Here is a 16,151-nt window from a genome sequence, read left to right as displayed (position 1 = left end):
AAAAAATATTTTTATTTAAATTTTTATTAAATAAATTTTTATTTATTTAATATTGTTTATTGTTTGTTTGAAAGCAGTGGGCCTGTTTTTTCATTTGATATATATGTAGGTTTATATACTTTATTTTAGAAGACAATTTTTCTGGAATGCATTTTGTGAAAATTACAAAAAATGCTGGCGGGCAACTTTTCAAAAAAAAAAAGGCTGGCGGCGAATGAGTTAAGACCTAGTTGGTTTAAATTAATATTGAGTAAATAAATATAAATGTTTTATTTGTGTAAGCTTTCCTAATCAATGTCTATGTATTAATCTTCCCATGCCTACCTCTCCATTGAAAAAGCAGAATATGGTTGCCACCAGCAGTCCCTTGAGAAACAGAAAACATGGAGGCATTATTATTATTTCTACCTCTTTTCCAAATAAGCAACAATCACTGGGGAATACCTGGTAATGCATTAAAATATGCATGATGTAGTCATAAACCTCTCCTGCCAGCCGGTTCTCTGGCCGCCATGGGAAGATGACGAACTGAATGCCCAATAAAGGCACGAGGATGAGGGTGGCCCTCACTGCCTTCATGTACATGTTGGACTCTGCTCGGTGAGTATCTCTCAGTTTCGTCACCAAGACTCGTACTATGTTTAATAGAAAGAACAGATTGACCTGAAGCATAAAGAAAAAGTCAAGTTAGCCCAAATGTTCCTCGAATAGTCATTTGCTAACATGCTCTATTTAGATTTTAAGTGGTCACAATAAGCTGTGAATAAAGATGTGATAATTGATTTTTAACACAAAGTCTCTTCTATGAGATGAAGTTTAGTGTGGTATCATCATCATTATCAACCATTAAGAATAAAAATGTAACATTAAAACAGATCAGAGCAAATCATATAAAATTCAATAAATGGATATTTGAAGCGTAAAGTTTATTGAAAGTAAATAAATGTGTTGAGTTACCAATAAAGCTGCCATTATGGGGCCGTGAACCACATAGAGCAGATGGGTGTCCACGCTCATCCAGCAACTAGTGGAAAAACACAATAAATCCCAAATCAGATCTACTGTCCGCTGAAACCGGCCCTGTCTTTTGTATTTACAGCAAAGGAGCAACGAACATTACTCACTTGTCATCAAAATATTTTTTCCTAGCTACAGCATGGATGGATGCAGGCACAAGGGGGAAACCTGTTGAAAGAAGAATTGAGACATAAGTCAATCACAACATATTCTTTCTTATATTTTACTTTTCATACCCATTAACAACCTCTATGAAACAAAATTTAACGAGACTGTGAACCATAAATCATGTAAAATGTGTAATGCAGAGCATGATTTATTCAAGTATCAGAGTATTCAAACAGACATTTCTCTATGGGCTCAGCATCTATATTTGCTAAATAAACATTTCAATGCATTAGGGGTTTGATGCAAAATCAATCCTTGTCTAGTAAAAATATTGGGAATTTTAACAGTGTGGCATTAAATATCTTTACTTCAGCTTAAAATGCCGCAAGGCATATCGGCAGATTTGTTACGGATGGCTGGGGGTCTCCCTGTTTTGGTTATAAATGACGGATATGGCACAAGCTTTAATCGTGGATACTTTAATAATGATCCACTGTAAAGAGCTCTATTGTCCACTTATCAGCTCAGCCTGTAACCCGTGACACTGTGTTTACTCACACAATGGGCAAAACAAGACAGTTAGGGCCTGATCTTCAATAAGTCATCATAATAAAGCTGACAGTGATGTCAGTGCTGAAGCCCCACGGTGCAAACGATCCTTTTCATTCTGTGTTCTCCCACAACACATTTAAAAACACTTGTTTATCGCCGCTATTCACTGGGGAATTGTTCTGATCCACAAGGATATTATACAATTATCTTCATAAATCCACAACGTAAAACAAATTATCGAATGATACTATACTATAGCTCATATTACCTTAGATATAATATTACCAAGGGTACAATGGCTCAAAAATTAGGATCAGGGGTTTTTGGTAGTTTTTCCTTATGATTATAGCCGTGATTTTTGGTTATTTCTCTATAACTTCTGTGAGCGGTTGGACCCGGAAGCGGCGCATGATGTCAGACTTAACATCCAGATATGCACATGATATGGAGTTGGCCCACCCTTTGCAGCTATAAAAGCTTCAACTTTTCTTGGAATACTTTCTACAAGGTTTTGGAGTGTGTTTATGGGAATTCTTCTAAAAAGCACATTTGTAAGGTCTGACACTGATGTTGGATGTGAAGGCTTCACTCGTAGTCTCCGCTCTAATTCATCCCAAAGATGTTCTGTTGGGTTGAGGTCAGGACTCTGTGCAGGCCAGTCAAGTTCCTCCACACCAAACTCGCTCATCCATGTCTTTACGACCTTCATGTTGCAACAGGAAGGGCCCATCCCCAAACTGTTCCCATAAAGTTGGAAGCATGAAATTGTCCAAAATGTCTATGATGAAGCATAGAGTTCCCTTCACTGGAAGTGAAAGTTAATGACCAGGGTTCCCACGCCTTAGTTAACTTCAAATTCAAGGACCTTTCAAGGACTTTCCAGGTCCAATACCCTCAAATTTAAGGACTTAATATGGGGACACATTTCAAGTGAGAGCAAGGTTACATCATGTTACCTTTTAAGATACATTGATACAGTTCCCTTTCGAAGGAACTCGTGCTGCGTCACTGTGATGACATTTTGGGGACGCCTCCAGGGGTAAGTGCGTCTGAATGTGTATATCAAATTCAACCAATGGTGAGGCTTAACGACATAGGGTGACATGGGAGCCAGGAAATATATCGCTATCTTAAATATTGCCAAAGACGGCATTACAGGGACACAGGAAGTATGGCAAGGGAGATGCAGCGTCTCGTTCCCTACAACAGTTACATACGTAACCGGAGTCGTTTTCATGTGTCAAACACAACTATGCAAAAAAACATTTTGGTATGAATCAAAATTCGCATACAGAAGATATAAAAATTTAAAGCTAACAGTTTAGCACGTGTGCTTAAAAAGTCTAGAATTTTTATGAAATTATTCTACACTTCACAGGGAATAATATGGATTTTTTTTTAGAAAACGTCTTGCATAAAATAGATTCAGCACTTTCAATGACCTGTATTTATGTATGTATATTTTCAAAAAATTAACACATCCTTTTTTAGAGTGTAAAGGTCCTTTTTGCAACTTTCTACCTTTTTAATAGTTTTGTTGTAATAGATAAAAAGTGAAGCATACATTCCAAACATAATAAAGATTGATTTTTCAATGCCTGTATTAAAATTGCAGCTCCAAACTATAGGCTTTCAGTATTAAAAAACTGGAGGCGTTTTTATAGAAATGTCACTGAATTCAGAAATGCCAAGAGTGACTGAAATAAACATGTAATGGTAAACCCTTTGCTTAAGAGGTTATTTTTAAGTATTTACTTAAATGTTACTCCAAAAAAACTATTTGGCACCAATACTGTATCTACAATATTCACAAGCTATTTGACTCCTTTTTCAATTTTTAACAAACATGCATCCTTTATTTATTCTTAGAAATATTGTGTTGCAGCATCAGTATTCAATTCAAAGAAATACACTGTCACACAATATCACACATTTTCTTTGAATGTCCCATCGTACCCTACCCCAGAATGAGGAATCATAAAAACAAATGGACATCAGATTCTGTCCTATCTGCCTTTAAACAAATGTTTGTGCAGTTGACAACATCGTGCAGCAGGACATTAACACAAGCAAATGTGTCCAATAAATTATTGAGCAAAAGTGATGAAACAGCTGCTATGTAAACAGGTCACGATACACTCTGTGCTAAGAGGAAGTGCGCTCATATTTTTACAACTTTCATTTTGGCGACAGATGCTAGTGCTGCTTTTCAGATAAAGAAGAAGACTCACCCCATCCCAGAAGATAATACCAATGCAGGTGCTGCTCCTCTGCAAAGACGGCCACCACGATAAGAGTATGCAGGTAAATCCCCTCACACAGCATCCAGAAATAGTTACAGCCCAGCATGTACATGTGGAAGAAATGCAGCACCTTGCAGCCAATCTGCAGAGGGGACGAATGAGAGAAACAGAGAGGGAGAAAGACAGATGCTTTCGTACTGACGGCAATAATCACTCAATATGAAATCTAAAAGGCCTCATTAGGTATTGGCTTTGGAAGAGACCTCTAAAATGTTTTATGAATGAAGTACTGCAGTGAATCAATTCTGGGTTTGCTGTACACATTTACTGTAGATTTTACAATGCAACCATAGTATCAAGATTATTTATGTGGTGTAATCTTGTTTTATCATTGACTGTTTAATTTTAGGGGTCCCATGTCCCAGCGACCACAATGATGAGTGTAACCAGATTGAGCTTTACTCAGTGCACAGTTCATACACACTAATCTAATAATTTTTTTTTTTTTGCTACATATTTTATACCCTTTGACGTCAAATCTATTTAGGGCCAACAACAACCAATACACATGAAAAAATAATGTTTTGAGTTGTGCAGATTGGTGATAAAGTCTCAATTTGATTGGATTGCACCCAGGGCTGGACTGGGACAAAAATTCGGCTCTGGCATTTTGGCACAAACCGGCCCACACTACATACACTGCAAAAATGATTTTCAAGAAAAAATGTTCTTAGTATATGAGCCAAGAAAATAAGTCTAGTTTTTAGAACAAAAATATCAAATTTAAGTGATTGTGCATAAAACAACCAAAAAAATGTTTCAATGGGGTAAGCAAAAAAATCTTGAACATTTTTCTTAAACACTAAATGCAAGAAAATTTCAAGAAAAATTAGCTTACCCCATTGGCAGATTTTTTTGCTTGTTTGAAGAGCCTGCTTCTTTTTGTCGCGCAGTTTTTCTGCGCCTCCCTTGCGTTTTTTCTCTCTCTCTCTCTATTTTGACACGTGAACTGACCGACGATGCACGCTCGCTTGCACAGATACCAAAGCGGTGATTGGGCCAGCTTAATGTCATTCAAAATAAAATAACCAATGGGCTGCTGCTTAAATGTGAGTGGGCCGGTCTATCTAAGAAAAAAAGGACGATGACTGGGCTGGTCAGTCATTGGGCCAGCTAAATGTCATTAAAAAAAATAACCAATGGGCTGCTGCTTAAATGTCCGGTCTGTCTAGAAAAAAAAGACGCTAACTGGGCTGCTTAGACAAAGAAAGTATGAGATGTATCGGCCCAAAAAGTACGTCGGCCCACCGGGAAACTGCCCGGTGTGCCAGATGGCCAGTCCGCCCCTGATTGCACCTGATGTCAACAATAAAAAACTTTGGGTAATACTTTAATAATTGGAGTGTTCAAGATTGACATGACACCTTCATAAGCATAACATGACATGTGTCATTAACAAGAAGGAGATATTATGCACACTTATGACAACTGTTATTAAGTGTCATTTGCTCAGTTATGTCATTTTTAATGCAAAGATGACATTGTTTGAATTGTCTTTGTTATGACAACTTGACGTAAACCAATATGTCATAAATCTGTCATAAACATACCAGAATAATTATCAAAGTTAAGAAACTACCTAGCTTTATGGGTTAACATTACCTTAAACAGTCATTTAAAAATCATAATACTATGTCAAATAATTTTAAATACCTTAACAAAATGTAACAGACACGTCAAAATATTTTTCTTAATTTTATGTATGTGCACAATGCATAAAAAACTGACAACTAACAGAGCTTGTTCTTCCTCACACAGAGGGTTCTGAAATTTTCTGACATAGAAGAAGAAACAAAACATTTAATTAATTTAATTTAATGTAATTAACTTTGCAGCAATATGGACCCTACGCTGCATGGCTTAACCCATTATTGTACTGTTTTTATTTAATTTTAGGTGAATCGGTCTCTGTAAGATAATTTCCTAAATAAGATAGCACCTCCCCAAAGGACACTGCATGGGGGCAAAGTGAGTGCGCGGGAAAAGCCACTCTCCACGATTCACAGTGGACTTCCCACTGAGACACATTTGGGTTTCAAAGACACACCTTTAGGGTGTCATACATTTGTATTCTTTTCTCTAAAAGCAAACTGTATATGAAATGCTACATGCACAAAGAATCTAAAATCTGTATCTTATTTGTTTTCTATTGGAATGTCTCATTGCAAGTGGTTACAATGGTCTCACTCTTATAACAACAGAATTCAATGTTAAAGTATATGTGAAACTTCATTCAATGTTGATAGACACCTCCCTTTCTAAGCATAAACCAATCACCCACTGTATACAGATTAAGGACAGCCCTTAGTTTTTACAACAACCAATCATTACCAAATTCCTATATGCTTTGTTCTCTGGTTATTTAAGGAGATGTGTAGAAGATTTAGGCGGGACTTTCAATATCGAGAAATGCACCCCCATGATGCTGTCCTGGCACAGCATCATGTATTTTTATTTTACTTTGAGGAATCTGTAACCAGATCTTCATCTCATTACCAGGTATGCAATGGGTTTTCGTTTGATTTTCGTATTCGAATTGGAATGTAAATTGGCTTCTGAATTATGTCTTACCTACCTGGTTAATAAATTGTGTTTGGATTATTCTGTGTTGCTACGAAAGTTATTGACATGATTAGTAAATTACGATGTATCCTTGTTACCGCAATGTCTGAAAATCAGGCTAGTATTACGGACCAAAATCCCAGACTAGATGGCATAGTAGTACATCAGCGGAGGATTTTGGAGATCCGACTAGCACTTGGCGTTAGTTTAAGTTAAATTAGATGCGTGGAGGCTAATTTCCTGTTTAGAGTAACAAGTAAATGATGTCTGACCACTCTAAATCAGATGAGCCTCAGCCTCTGGTTATTTCAATATTAATCTATCTAAGTTGCATATTAAATTATGACACGATTATACAAAGCTATCATTGGAGAAGACGGTCAGTTTGTTTTATGATAGTGGTCGTGAGCCTCTGGTTAGAAATAAATATTGTAATAATTAAGTTGCACCTCTATGGGGACTAAATAAAGTATGTTCAGAGATGAGCACGCGTAAAGGGCGGCCTTCTGAACATATGGTCTAACCTCTAGCAGCGACCAAGCCTGATTCGGTTGTGATCGTGGGCCCGCATGATTATTAAGTATTAATAAACGGCCGGTGCGTGAGTCCAAAGCGACATGAGTAGCCGAATGAACGGATGCAATAACAAGTAGGGCTAAACAAGAATAACCAAACATCCACCCAAATTCTGTAACTGTTAAAAGTAATTCTTAATCCGATTTATATTAACATTATCTTGGAGTCAGATAATAATACAAAATTGCATAATGCCAAAACGTCATCTGCAAGCGCCGGAAAAGACAGAACGCGCTATAATCCTCGTTTGGATTCCGCCGTTGGGCCAAACGGATGGATGGGGTCATATTTGGACCCTTACAGTCTCCAAATGCAATAAAATATAATTGTATCAATTTAAATTATTTTTATTATTATTATTATTGAATGATCGATTTTATTTCTTAAACACATTCTTAAAAACATTATGAACTGAAGAATAATTATGATGTTGTTATAAAACAATTTGACAGAGTATTAATATTTAATGACATTTTAATGACAAATTATATTTGTACCACTGTAGTTGAGGTCAAGAAAAATATTCATTACGCTGTTATAAAACAACATGACAGAGTATTAACATTTAATGACATTTAATGACATATTCAATTTGTATCACTGGTAAAAAGTGGTCAGGGTAACACTTTAGTATAGGGACCAATTCTCACTTTTAACTGGTGTCTTATTAGCTTACATATTGGCTGTTTATTAGTGTTTAAAAAGGACATAATAATCCCTTGTTCTGCATGACCGTATTGTACATCCCTTAACCATATCCAATACCTAAACCTAACGGCTACAACAACTACCTTATTAGCTATTAATTAGCAGTGAATTAGGAGTTTACTGAAGCAAAAGTCATAATTAATAATCAATCAAGTGTTCCCCATACTAAAGTGTTACTGTGGTAAGTTATGTTGTCTTGGTAATGTCAAGTTGTCATGGCAAGTTACGTGGTATTGGTTAATGTCAAGTTGTCATAACAAAGACATCTCAAACAATGTCATCTTTGCATTAAAAATGACACAATTGAACGGATGACACTTAATGACAGTTGTCATAAACGTGCATAAAATCTCCCTCATGTTCATAGCAAGAGTCATGACATGATTATGAATGTGTCATGTCAGTCTTATGAACACCCCTTCAAGTAAAGTGTTACCAAACTTTGTTCATAAATGTTGGTCAACTTTACTCATTTGTCTACTCAAACTACAGTATACTGTAAGCAATTATATGGTTAGTTTAATATTTGGCAAATTCAAGTATGGCATACTTAAACTATTTTAGGCTATTTTTGTAGTGATGTTATTGTGCTGCTTTTAACGGAGTTAAGTCCCCAACGTTTTTTATTTATTAAAGAAATAACCATTGCATTCATTAACATAAACAACATATTCCCTCTGAAGAGCTTGAGCTGTCTGACTCTTTGTGAAACAAAATGTGTGCAGATTTAATTAGTAGTTGGCAAAAGTCTTCATCTCAATTTGCACTGAATATCATCGGCCAACAACCCAATCATTCATCCTGGTGAACTTTCTATGTGTCCATAGCCATATGCTCTTCTGCCTGCTTACCCTCACAACTGCCAGCACATCCATAAACACATCCACCTTAAATTTACAAGACTCCTTTGCTTTGGGCGCCCTTGACGTGTAATGGTATTCTTGTAAGACTAAGCAAATCTCAGGGATTGAGCCTAAAGGGCCGGGTATACTTTTTTTCCGCGTCCGCGTCCGGCTCGCGCGCGCACGCGTCCGCGCAGCTTTCCGGGTATAGTCCCCGCGGCTACACGCGGATGGCCGCGTTCGACACTATACGCAATACGAATGATTTCTTATTCAAATTATTAGTCTAACAGGCTGTCAGGGCAGCACTGATTTGGTGACATTTAGAGTACATTAAAACATTAGGATAGGTGAAGAAAAGTAACTGATCCACCATTGCAAACACAGTTTAGAACAAACAACAAGACAACAAAGAACAGGAATCAAACAAACATGCTCCACAGCTTTCTGTTCTTGGAAGAAGTAAAAGTTAAAGAAGAAAAACGATAGTGTGTGTGCAAATGCTGTCTATTTCCTTTGTATAATTGTTTATAGTGGAGTGTCCTGTCTAAATATTTTCACGCGCATGCGCTGTCGTACGCGCACTGTACGCGCACTGTCCGCGCGGTCTCAAATTTTGGGCTGCACGCGGACGGTCCGCGCGGCCGTCCGCGCACCCTCCTGATGACGAAAATGACGAAAATGACGTCATGCGGACGGCGCGCATACGCGGACGTCCCGAGTATACTTTCGGCTTAAACTGAGGTGGCTGAGACCTGTCTGTAACCTCTTCTCTTTAAAACCTGGGAATGTATTCTGTACTGACTTCTTGGGCCTGGCGTAGGAGCTGAAAGGAAAATTAGGGGGAGCTTGTTCTTTTTGCTGAACAAGGATACCATAAATTAAACATGGAGATAACGCACCCCCATCACCTACAAAGGACGCACATTTTACAAAGACATCTGTACAACATGGCGCCCCCACAAAATAGACACTGTTTTGAGAAGACAGCAGGCCTACTTATCTGCTCGTACGCCTCTTTACTTTGAAAGACGCAATTAATGAGACTGCTTTATAAGTGTAGGAGCCTGGTGAGTGTGATAAATCATAAAACAATATGTATGAACAATCATCTGTTATAAAACTTCTCATCCAGTCCTACGCGTTTTAAGACAAGCCACTGCATTCCAACTAAATCAGGGTGCAAACTCATTTATGAGAATGTCTCACTTCTATCCCCCATTTGGGATTTTTCCATCTTGGAAAAAACATACAATGGCAAAAGTTAGGGTGTTTCTTGAAACGCATTTGTTCACAGTCTTGTTTTTAACAGATAAGTCCATATCTGAGAAAACATCTTTTTTTAGATCATCTAGTACATTCCAGCGTGGGATATTTATGCATTCTCTCTTAGACAGCAAAACCTAAGAAGATAAGCTTCAAAACTGCGCTCCATTTCTTACAAAAGCTAAACACTGAATATCTATCAAATAAACTTCACCCAAATTGAACAATCTTGTTTGCATCAAGACCCCCAATATATGTATTGATTCTAAAAAATGCTGGGCTATATTCAACCCAGACAATGTTTATATTTGATCCGACAACTGGTTAAAATAACCAAGCATTTTTGTTTGAAACAAACCAACATATGTTAAATTACAACCTAAAATGTTGAAATTGAAAACAATTCTGTATCGTAGATATAAAGAAACACAAACCGGATTCCTCTGCACAACTTTGGGGTTGTTGACCACAGTTATGAGGTTGACGATGGTAAAGGCCGAGTTGAGGACGTAGGAGAAGAACAAGTTCTTGTGAAGTGTGATTCTTTGACAGCTCAGACTCCTGTGTGAGATATAAAAATTAATCACAGATCATTCATGACAGATTCTATTTAAAATAGTTTCACGGAGGAATTAAATTTGACAGGTAATTTCAAGATGGTTTTGTGACAACAAACAATTTCCGCTTTTTGGATCAGTTGGCTGCTGGATCTGTGCAATCAAAAATGAATTTGTCTCTTACGGTGAAGAACTGATTAAGCCTTTCATAAATCTAAAGCATTGAACTATTTAAGATTTTCAAATACAGCATTTGTAAGAAAATTCAGAGATTAGGTGATTTATTCATGTCTTTGGCAATTGAACGAGACTATGGTAAAAAGATCCCAATAGAAAAGATGTACCCTGCTGAATATTAAAAAGAATGGAGACAAAAAATAATATAAAACTTTATAAATTATAACACTAACATATAGATCTATATATTTTATAGATTTTTGGCTGGATATTCACTGTGGATCACAAATTGTAATATAAATGACAAGTTTCTTTATAACTATTGAAAGCCAACATTTCTTTACTAACAGGAGTGAAATAGCCTATATAAAATGTAATTTAGTAGTAAATCCTCATCTGTTGTTAGTCAAGAGTTGTTTTAACAAGCTCACACGTTTTCTCTGTTCTGGGCCTGGTTCCCCAAAATGTTCTTATCGCTAAGTAGTTCTTAACCTATTCCTTAACCTCTCTCTTAACTCTATGGCACGATTCCCAAAACGTTCGTACGCTAAGTATATCTTCTGTAAGTCACACTTTCGTAAGGTTGGTCTGGACCATTCGTAAGCTCTCTCTTAGCGTTGTTTGGGCGCAAAACGCTATCGCCGCAGTCTTTAGAAATCAGCGCAGCGCAGTACAAGTCAAACTATGGTATGCTGACAATGATTTTATGTTATGGACATTTTTAAGACTTATAATAAAATATGTTTGCAATGGATACAGGACTATTTATGCAGTTGATTTTATTTGGTATCAGAACTAAAGAATCAAAGACGGCGCCGGTGTTTGTTCCTCATTGAAGTCTGTTCCCTCTATGTTTATAGCGTTTTCATCACGTTACATTTATAATTGATTTAGAAAGATTAAAGATTTCAATTGGTTATACTAAAAAGCAATAATATCATGTATTCTATTATACAATGTATTAAATATTTCATATTTGACAGTTTTATGTATTTTAACATATAGCCTGTCTTTTTCTTTTCTTTTTTTCTCTACTGTTTGTTTTAAAACTGTTATGTTTCCAAACATAATAAATATATATTATACATATAATATGATTCATACTGTAAAAATAATTGACTTACAATCAAGAACAGTCAAGATACATTACATAAATGCACACATATACATCTCAGTAGCCATTAAAACTTTCAATGTATATAAAGAATAAACGTATAATGTGATAAAAATGCTATAAAAACACTACACTAAAGGGAAACATAGGGGGAACAGACTTCCACACAACACCGGGCGCGTAACTGTTTAGTCCATGCCAATTTTTTTATTCATTTGCCTGACGTGGCTAAATAAAAAAATCGCCTTCCAAGACAACTCATTATGGAGCTGCTAGATCTTCTCAAACCATATTCTCTTTCTAACTAGGTTGCTTTTTATTGAAAACATTAATGGTAAGCAATACCCCATTAAACAGAAATACTGCAGCTCCTTGCCAATCAATTCTGATTGTTAAGTACCTTAACATTCGTATAAAAGTGTATTACATATTTTTTTGAAAGTCAAAACCCATGTCAAGAAGCGGCACAAGTGGCACAACGGGATAAGGAGGGTGGATAAATAGCGAGGGATACCCGGTTCGTCTACCCGTATTACTGACAATTTGATCATTTAATTAATAGTCTATATTTTACGGATAACTTAAACTATGTTAAAATAAATGTGACTGGAATAATTTGAGTAATGTTCCATTTGTATATAACGTGTAGTCTTTCTTAACGTCGTAATGCACCTTCGCGTGAAGTGGAAAATCGATCCCCGAGTGATCGATCGCAAATAATTAAGCAACTTCACTTGGGACAGCGCTATTGTACGTCGAACTTAGAGGCAGCGTGTTAAGAAGCTTCCTAAGAGACACTTCGGGGAACACACTTAGGAACATCAACAACTTTGGTAAGATATATCTTTTTGAGTCTTCTTAGCACGCTAAGAGTGAACGTTATCGGGGAACCGGGCCCAGATTTCTCTTGTTCACAAATCACAAGGTAAGGGCATTTTGCAACATCCAAAGGTAATGATATAATATCCCTGCACAATACCTTCAGAGTTCATCACCCAATTAACACAGTCTTGTCACTCACATGATCTCCCTCAATTTAATTTAAAATTGGCAAGAGAGATCAGTCTGAGCACAAAGCTGTTCCTGGGTCACTCGAGGGAGAGGAGTAAAAGCTGAGCTTATTTTCCAACGCTATTTCCCATATTCCTAACCAAATATTTCTGGCGTTATTTGGGGGGGCATAAATAAAATCTTAGTGCAGCTGTATATTGTCACGTACCTCACTGAGCACCACATCTGGACCCAATAAGACAACATTAAAACTTTGACATCTCAAGAGATCAGACTGTAAATATCACAGTCATATCATAAAAACAAGCGTTCCAGATGCTGCCACGGACAGTTTGTAGTGTTACGCAATGTGTCATGAACAAATACAATTTTACACATCTATATTTGCAGATTTTCAGATTATATACAGTCAGCATCCTTTGACATGTGTTACTGTAACTTAATATAAATAATAAAACATTATACAGCACAGTTACAGTTTCACCTTATTAAGAAGTGAAGCCAAAAACAATTGCATCCAAATGTTTATTTAAAATTTTACTGTAATCAATATCTAACATTATACACTGTCAAAAAATGGTCCCAAGTTGTCACTAATGCAGTACCCTTTAAAAACGGCCTAATATCAGTCCTTCCAGAAAAACGAGTTTTTTGTGATTGTTGCGGGCAAAAATCCTTGATCTTGCGGCATGTTTTCTTAAAAAATGAGATGGATTATGCGGGATATTTATGCAATTTTATGCAATGAAATTGCAGGAACTTGCAAAAATTGCGGGAACTTGCAAAAATTGCGAGAACTGTTAGCTTAGCTAACTAATTTACTAACTAGTAATTTGTAGCATAAGTTCTACCAGGAAACTCGAATGTTACGTCATTCATTTCACAAGGCGCAATCAATCATCCCTGATACTGAGAGTATATAAGCCTCGTACTCACCTGTCTTTGCGTTCGCAGATTCTAATGCCAGAATTTACAACCCACTCTCCCTACCACCATCTCCAGGTCGGTTCCGTCCATACTCGAGGGGGATTAGATTCTGGCCTGTCTTCATCTTCAGACAGGAACCGCAAGAATCCGTGACCCCGGATTTGAACTATTGTCGGGGCCTACGCCAAAGAACTATACTGTGTTACATTCCAGCCTTGGTTGCTAACTACTGTTAAATAAACTCATATCAATTCTTAACCTATCTTTGAGTCTTTCTGGTAGAACTTGCAAAAATTGTGGGAACTTGCAAAAATTGCGGGAACTTGCAAAAACTGTTTTCAGTTTTTTAATGATGTTCACATCACATAATCACATCACTTCATAACCTTCACATGGCAACAGGGGACAAGGCTGCGCTTGTGTGAGGTAGATGCAACATTTTTATATTTTCTCCTTATATATGTGATTTTTGTTATGAAAATGCGGGCATTATGAAATCATGCAAGCCCCGCATATTTTGCGCACGGAAATCTGCAATTTAAGCTGCGAAAGTGTGGTGTATTTGAAAAAATGCGACCCCCGCATAAATATGTGGACTTTGGCTGATTTTGCGTTAATTCATGTAATTGCATAATTGTGTTTTTCTGGAGGGACTGTAATATATGCCATAGATACAAATATGTGCTGTATACATTTGATACCTTTAGAGGTCCTATTATAATCTTTTTAGGTGCAAAAGTGTACTTTTGGAAAAATAGGGCCCACTTCCATTTCTTCTGACAGTGTTTGCTATAATCAACTTAAGATGCCAAATTAAATTACAAATGTAAACTATATGATAGGCATTTTACAATGTCCTGAATATTCTAATAACAAACAGGCATTACTTTCAAAAACAAGGTGTTATGTTAAAATGAGGTCTAAATCATAATGTATTTTTGATGCACTCTAATGGATGCATTTCCTCTCAACCTTTCAATTATCGTTTAATAGTGTACTTCAAAAAGTGGATGCAGTAAGCTACTCGTTGTATACAACAGTCATGCTAAATAACATTTGCTGTAGCCTTAAGCACAAGTGCCATCTAATGTATAAGACTCTCTCTTTGGCCCCCATGTTTAACTACCCATGAAATGAAGTTTACCTCAGAGGATACGAAGGAGGGAAACCAGATCTGCATGAAATGACACACAAACCTGACAAACTGAAAACCGGTCACTGGCTCAACGCAACTCTGTTAGACTAATGGACAAAAAGAGGATTTGCACTCAATAAAGCACAATGATGAGAAAACAACATTGTTTATGTCATGGCCAAATAATCTGGGTGTTTTTCGCCAGCGAGGGGGAGTTTTGGGACTCATTTAAAGTACATTTGTTAAAGTTATTCACTGAGGGATCACTTAAATAACACATGTATCAGTATAAAACATATGCTTTCATTTGACTGAATCGGAAACGCTATACTGACATTCAATTTATGATGTTTTTATTTCCAACAGCAACTCCTTTTAAAAACTTTGACGAGTAATAAAATAAATACAGTATAAAATCTTTTTTTTGTAATTTACTGTTTACTTTTTAAAATCCTCCTACATAATGTAAAGTACATTCTGTGAAAATGTACAGATATTTTTAATACTGACTGAATAAGATTGAAATCATAGTGAAATGGTTAAAATCAACCTTTGATGCTCCTAAAATCACATTAGATTATGAGACTTTAGCATGGATTTCACAGACAGGGTCATATAGCCCAACAGGGGCGTCATGCACCAATTTTTTTAAGGGGGCACAGTGTGCACAAATTTGTGCATACACAGACATCAAACTTTTTATTATAGAGTTTTCAGTCTTTTCCATGGCACTTACATTTCTAGCAATCTGAAAACCCCTGCTTTCATGCAAAAACCTCCAAAATAAAAGTGTTGACTAACTTTCATTTCAAACACTATTCAATCGGAATAATGACATATTGGTATCATATTTACATCTGAAACGGCATGTTTTATTTATTTAAGTTTTAATAAATGACTTGTTAATTGTGTTATTAATGCATTTTGCACAACAACTGCATTATCCTATAAAATTAATGTAATTTTAAATCCATAAAGTATATAAACAACAAAAATGACATAAGCTAGCCACATGGTTTAATATGTTCAATAATGATTTACATTTTTTTTTAGATAAAATTATTAGAGAAACACATTATTGCATCACACTTTACTTCACCCCCGTGAACTCTGGCGAACTTTGGCGTTGTACCAAGATGAATCTAGAAATCTACTAATATAACGTCGAGACTGCCACATTTTAAACCATACATTTTCTACACAGAGGAGGTTAACTGCACATTTCCGTACTGGGGTTTGGAAATGTTGTGAGTGTTTCTTACACGTTTTAATTCCTCAGATAGCAAAATGCAGAAG

At 36.4% G+C, this 16,151-nt stretch overlaps 1 protein-coding gene across 1 annotated transcript in view; it reads right to left on the bottom strand.

Moving 5' to 3' along the window:
• Window positions 1–16,151, bottom strand: part of calcr (calcitonin receptor) — a 78,058-nt gene that overhangs the window by 10,197 nt on the left and 51,710 nt on the right. The window contains exons 10-15 of the mRNA XM_065291970.1: window positions 10,369–10,495; window positions 3,909–4,062; window positions 1,125–1,185; window positions 958–1,024; window positions 445–663; window positions 325–366 (exon numbers count right to left, since the gene is read on the bottom strand). Coding sequence (XP_065148042.1) covers window positions 325–366; window positions 445–663; window positions 958–1,024; window positions 1,125–1,185; window positions 3,909–4,062; window positions 10,369–10,495 — 670 coding nt within the window. The remainder of the gene's footprint in view (window positions 1–324; window positions 367–444; window positions 664–957; window positions 1,025–1,124; window positions 1,186–3,908; window positions 4,063–10,368; window positions 10,496–16,151) is intronic.

The sequence above is a fragment of the Paramisgurnus dabryanus genome, chromosome 19, assembly GCF_030506205.2.
Source record: "Paramisgurnus dabryanus chromosome 19, PD_genome_1.1, whole genome shotgun sequence".
Classification (NCBI taxonomy): domain Eukaryota; kingdom Metazoa; phylum Chordata; class Actinopteri; order Cypriniformes; family Cobitidae; genus Paramisgurnus; species Paramisgurnus dabryanus.
Note: the sequence above shows the minus strand (reverse complement) of the source record. Positions and strands in the feature narration are given on the sequence as shown.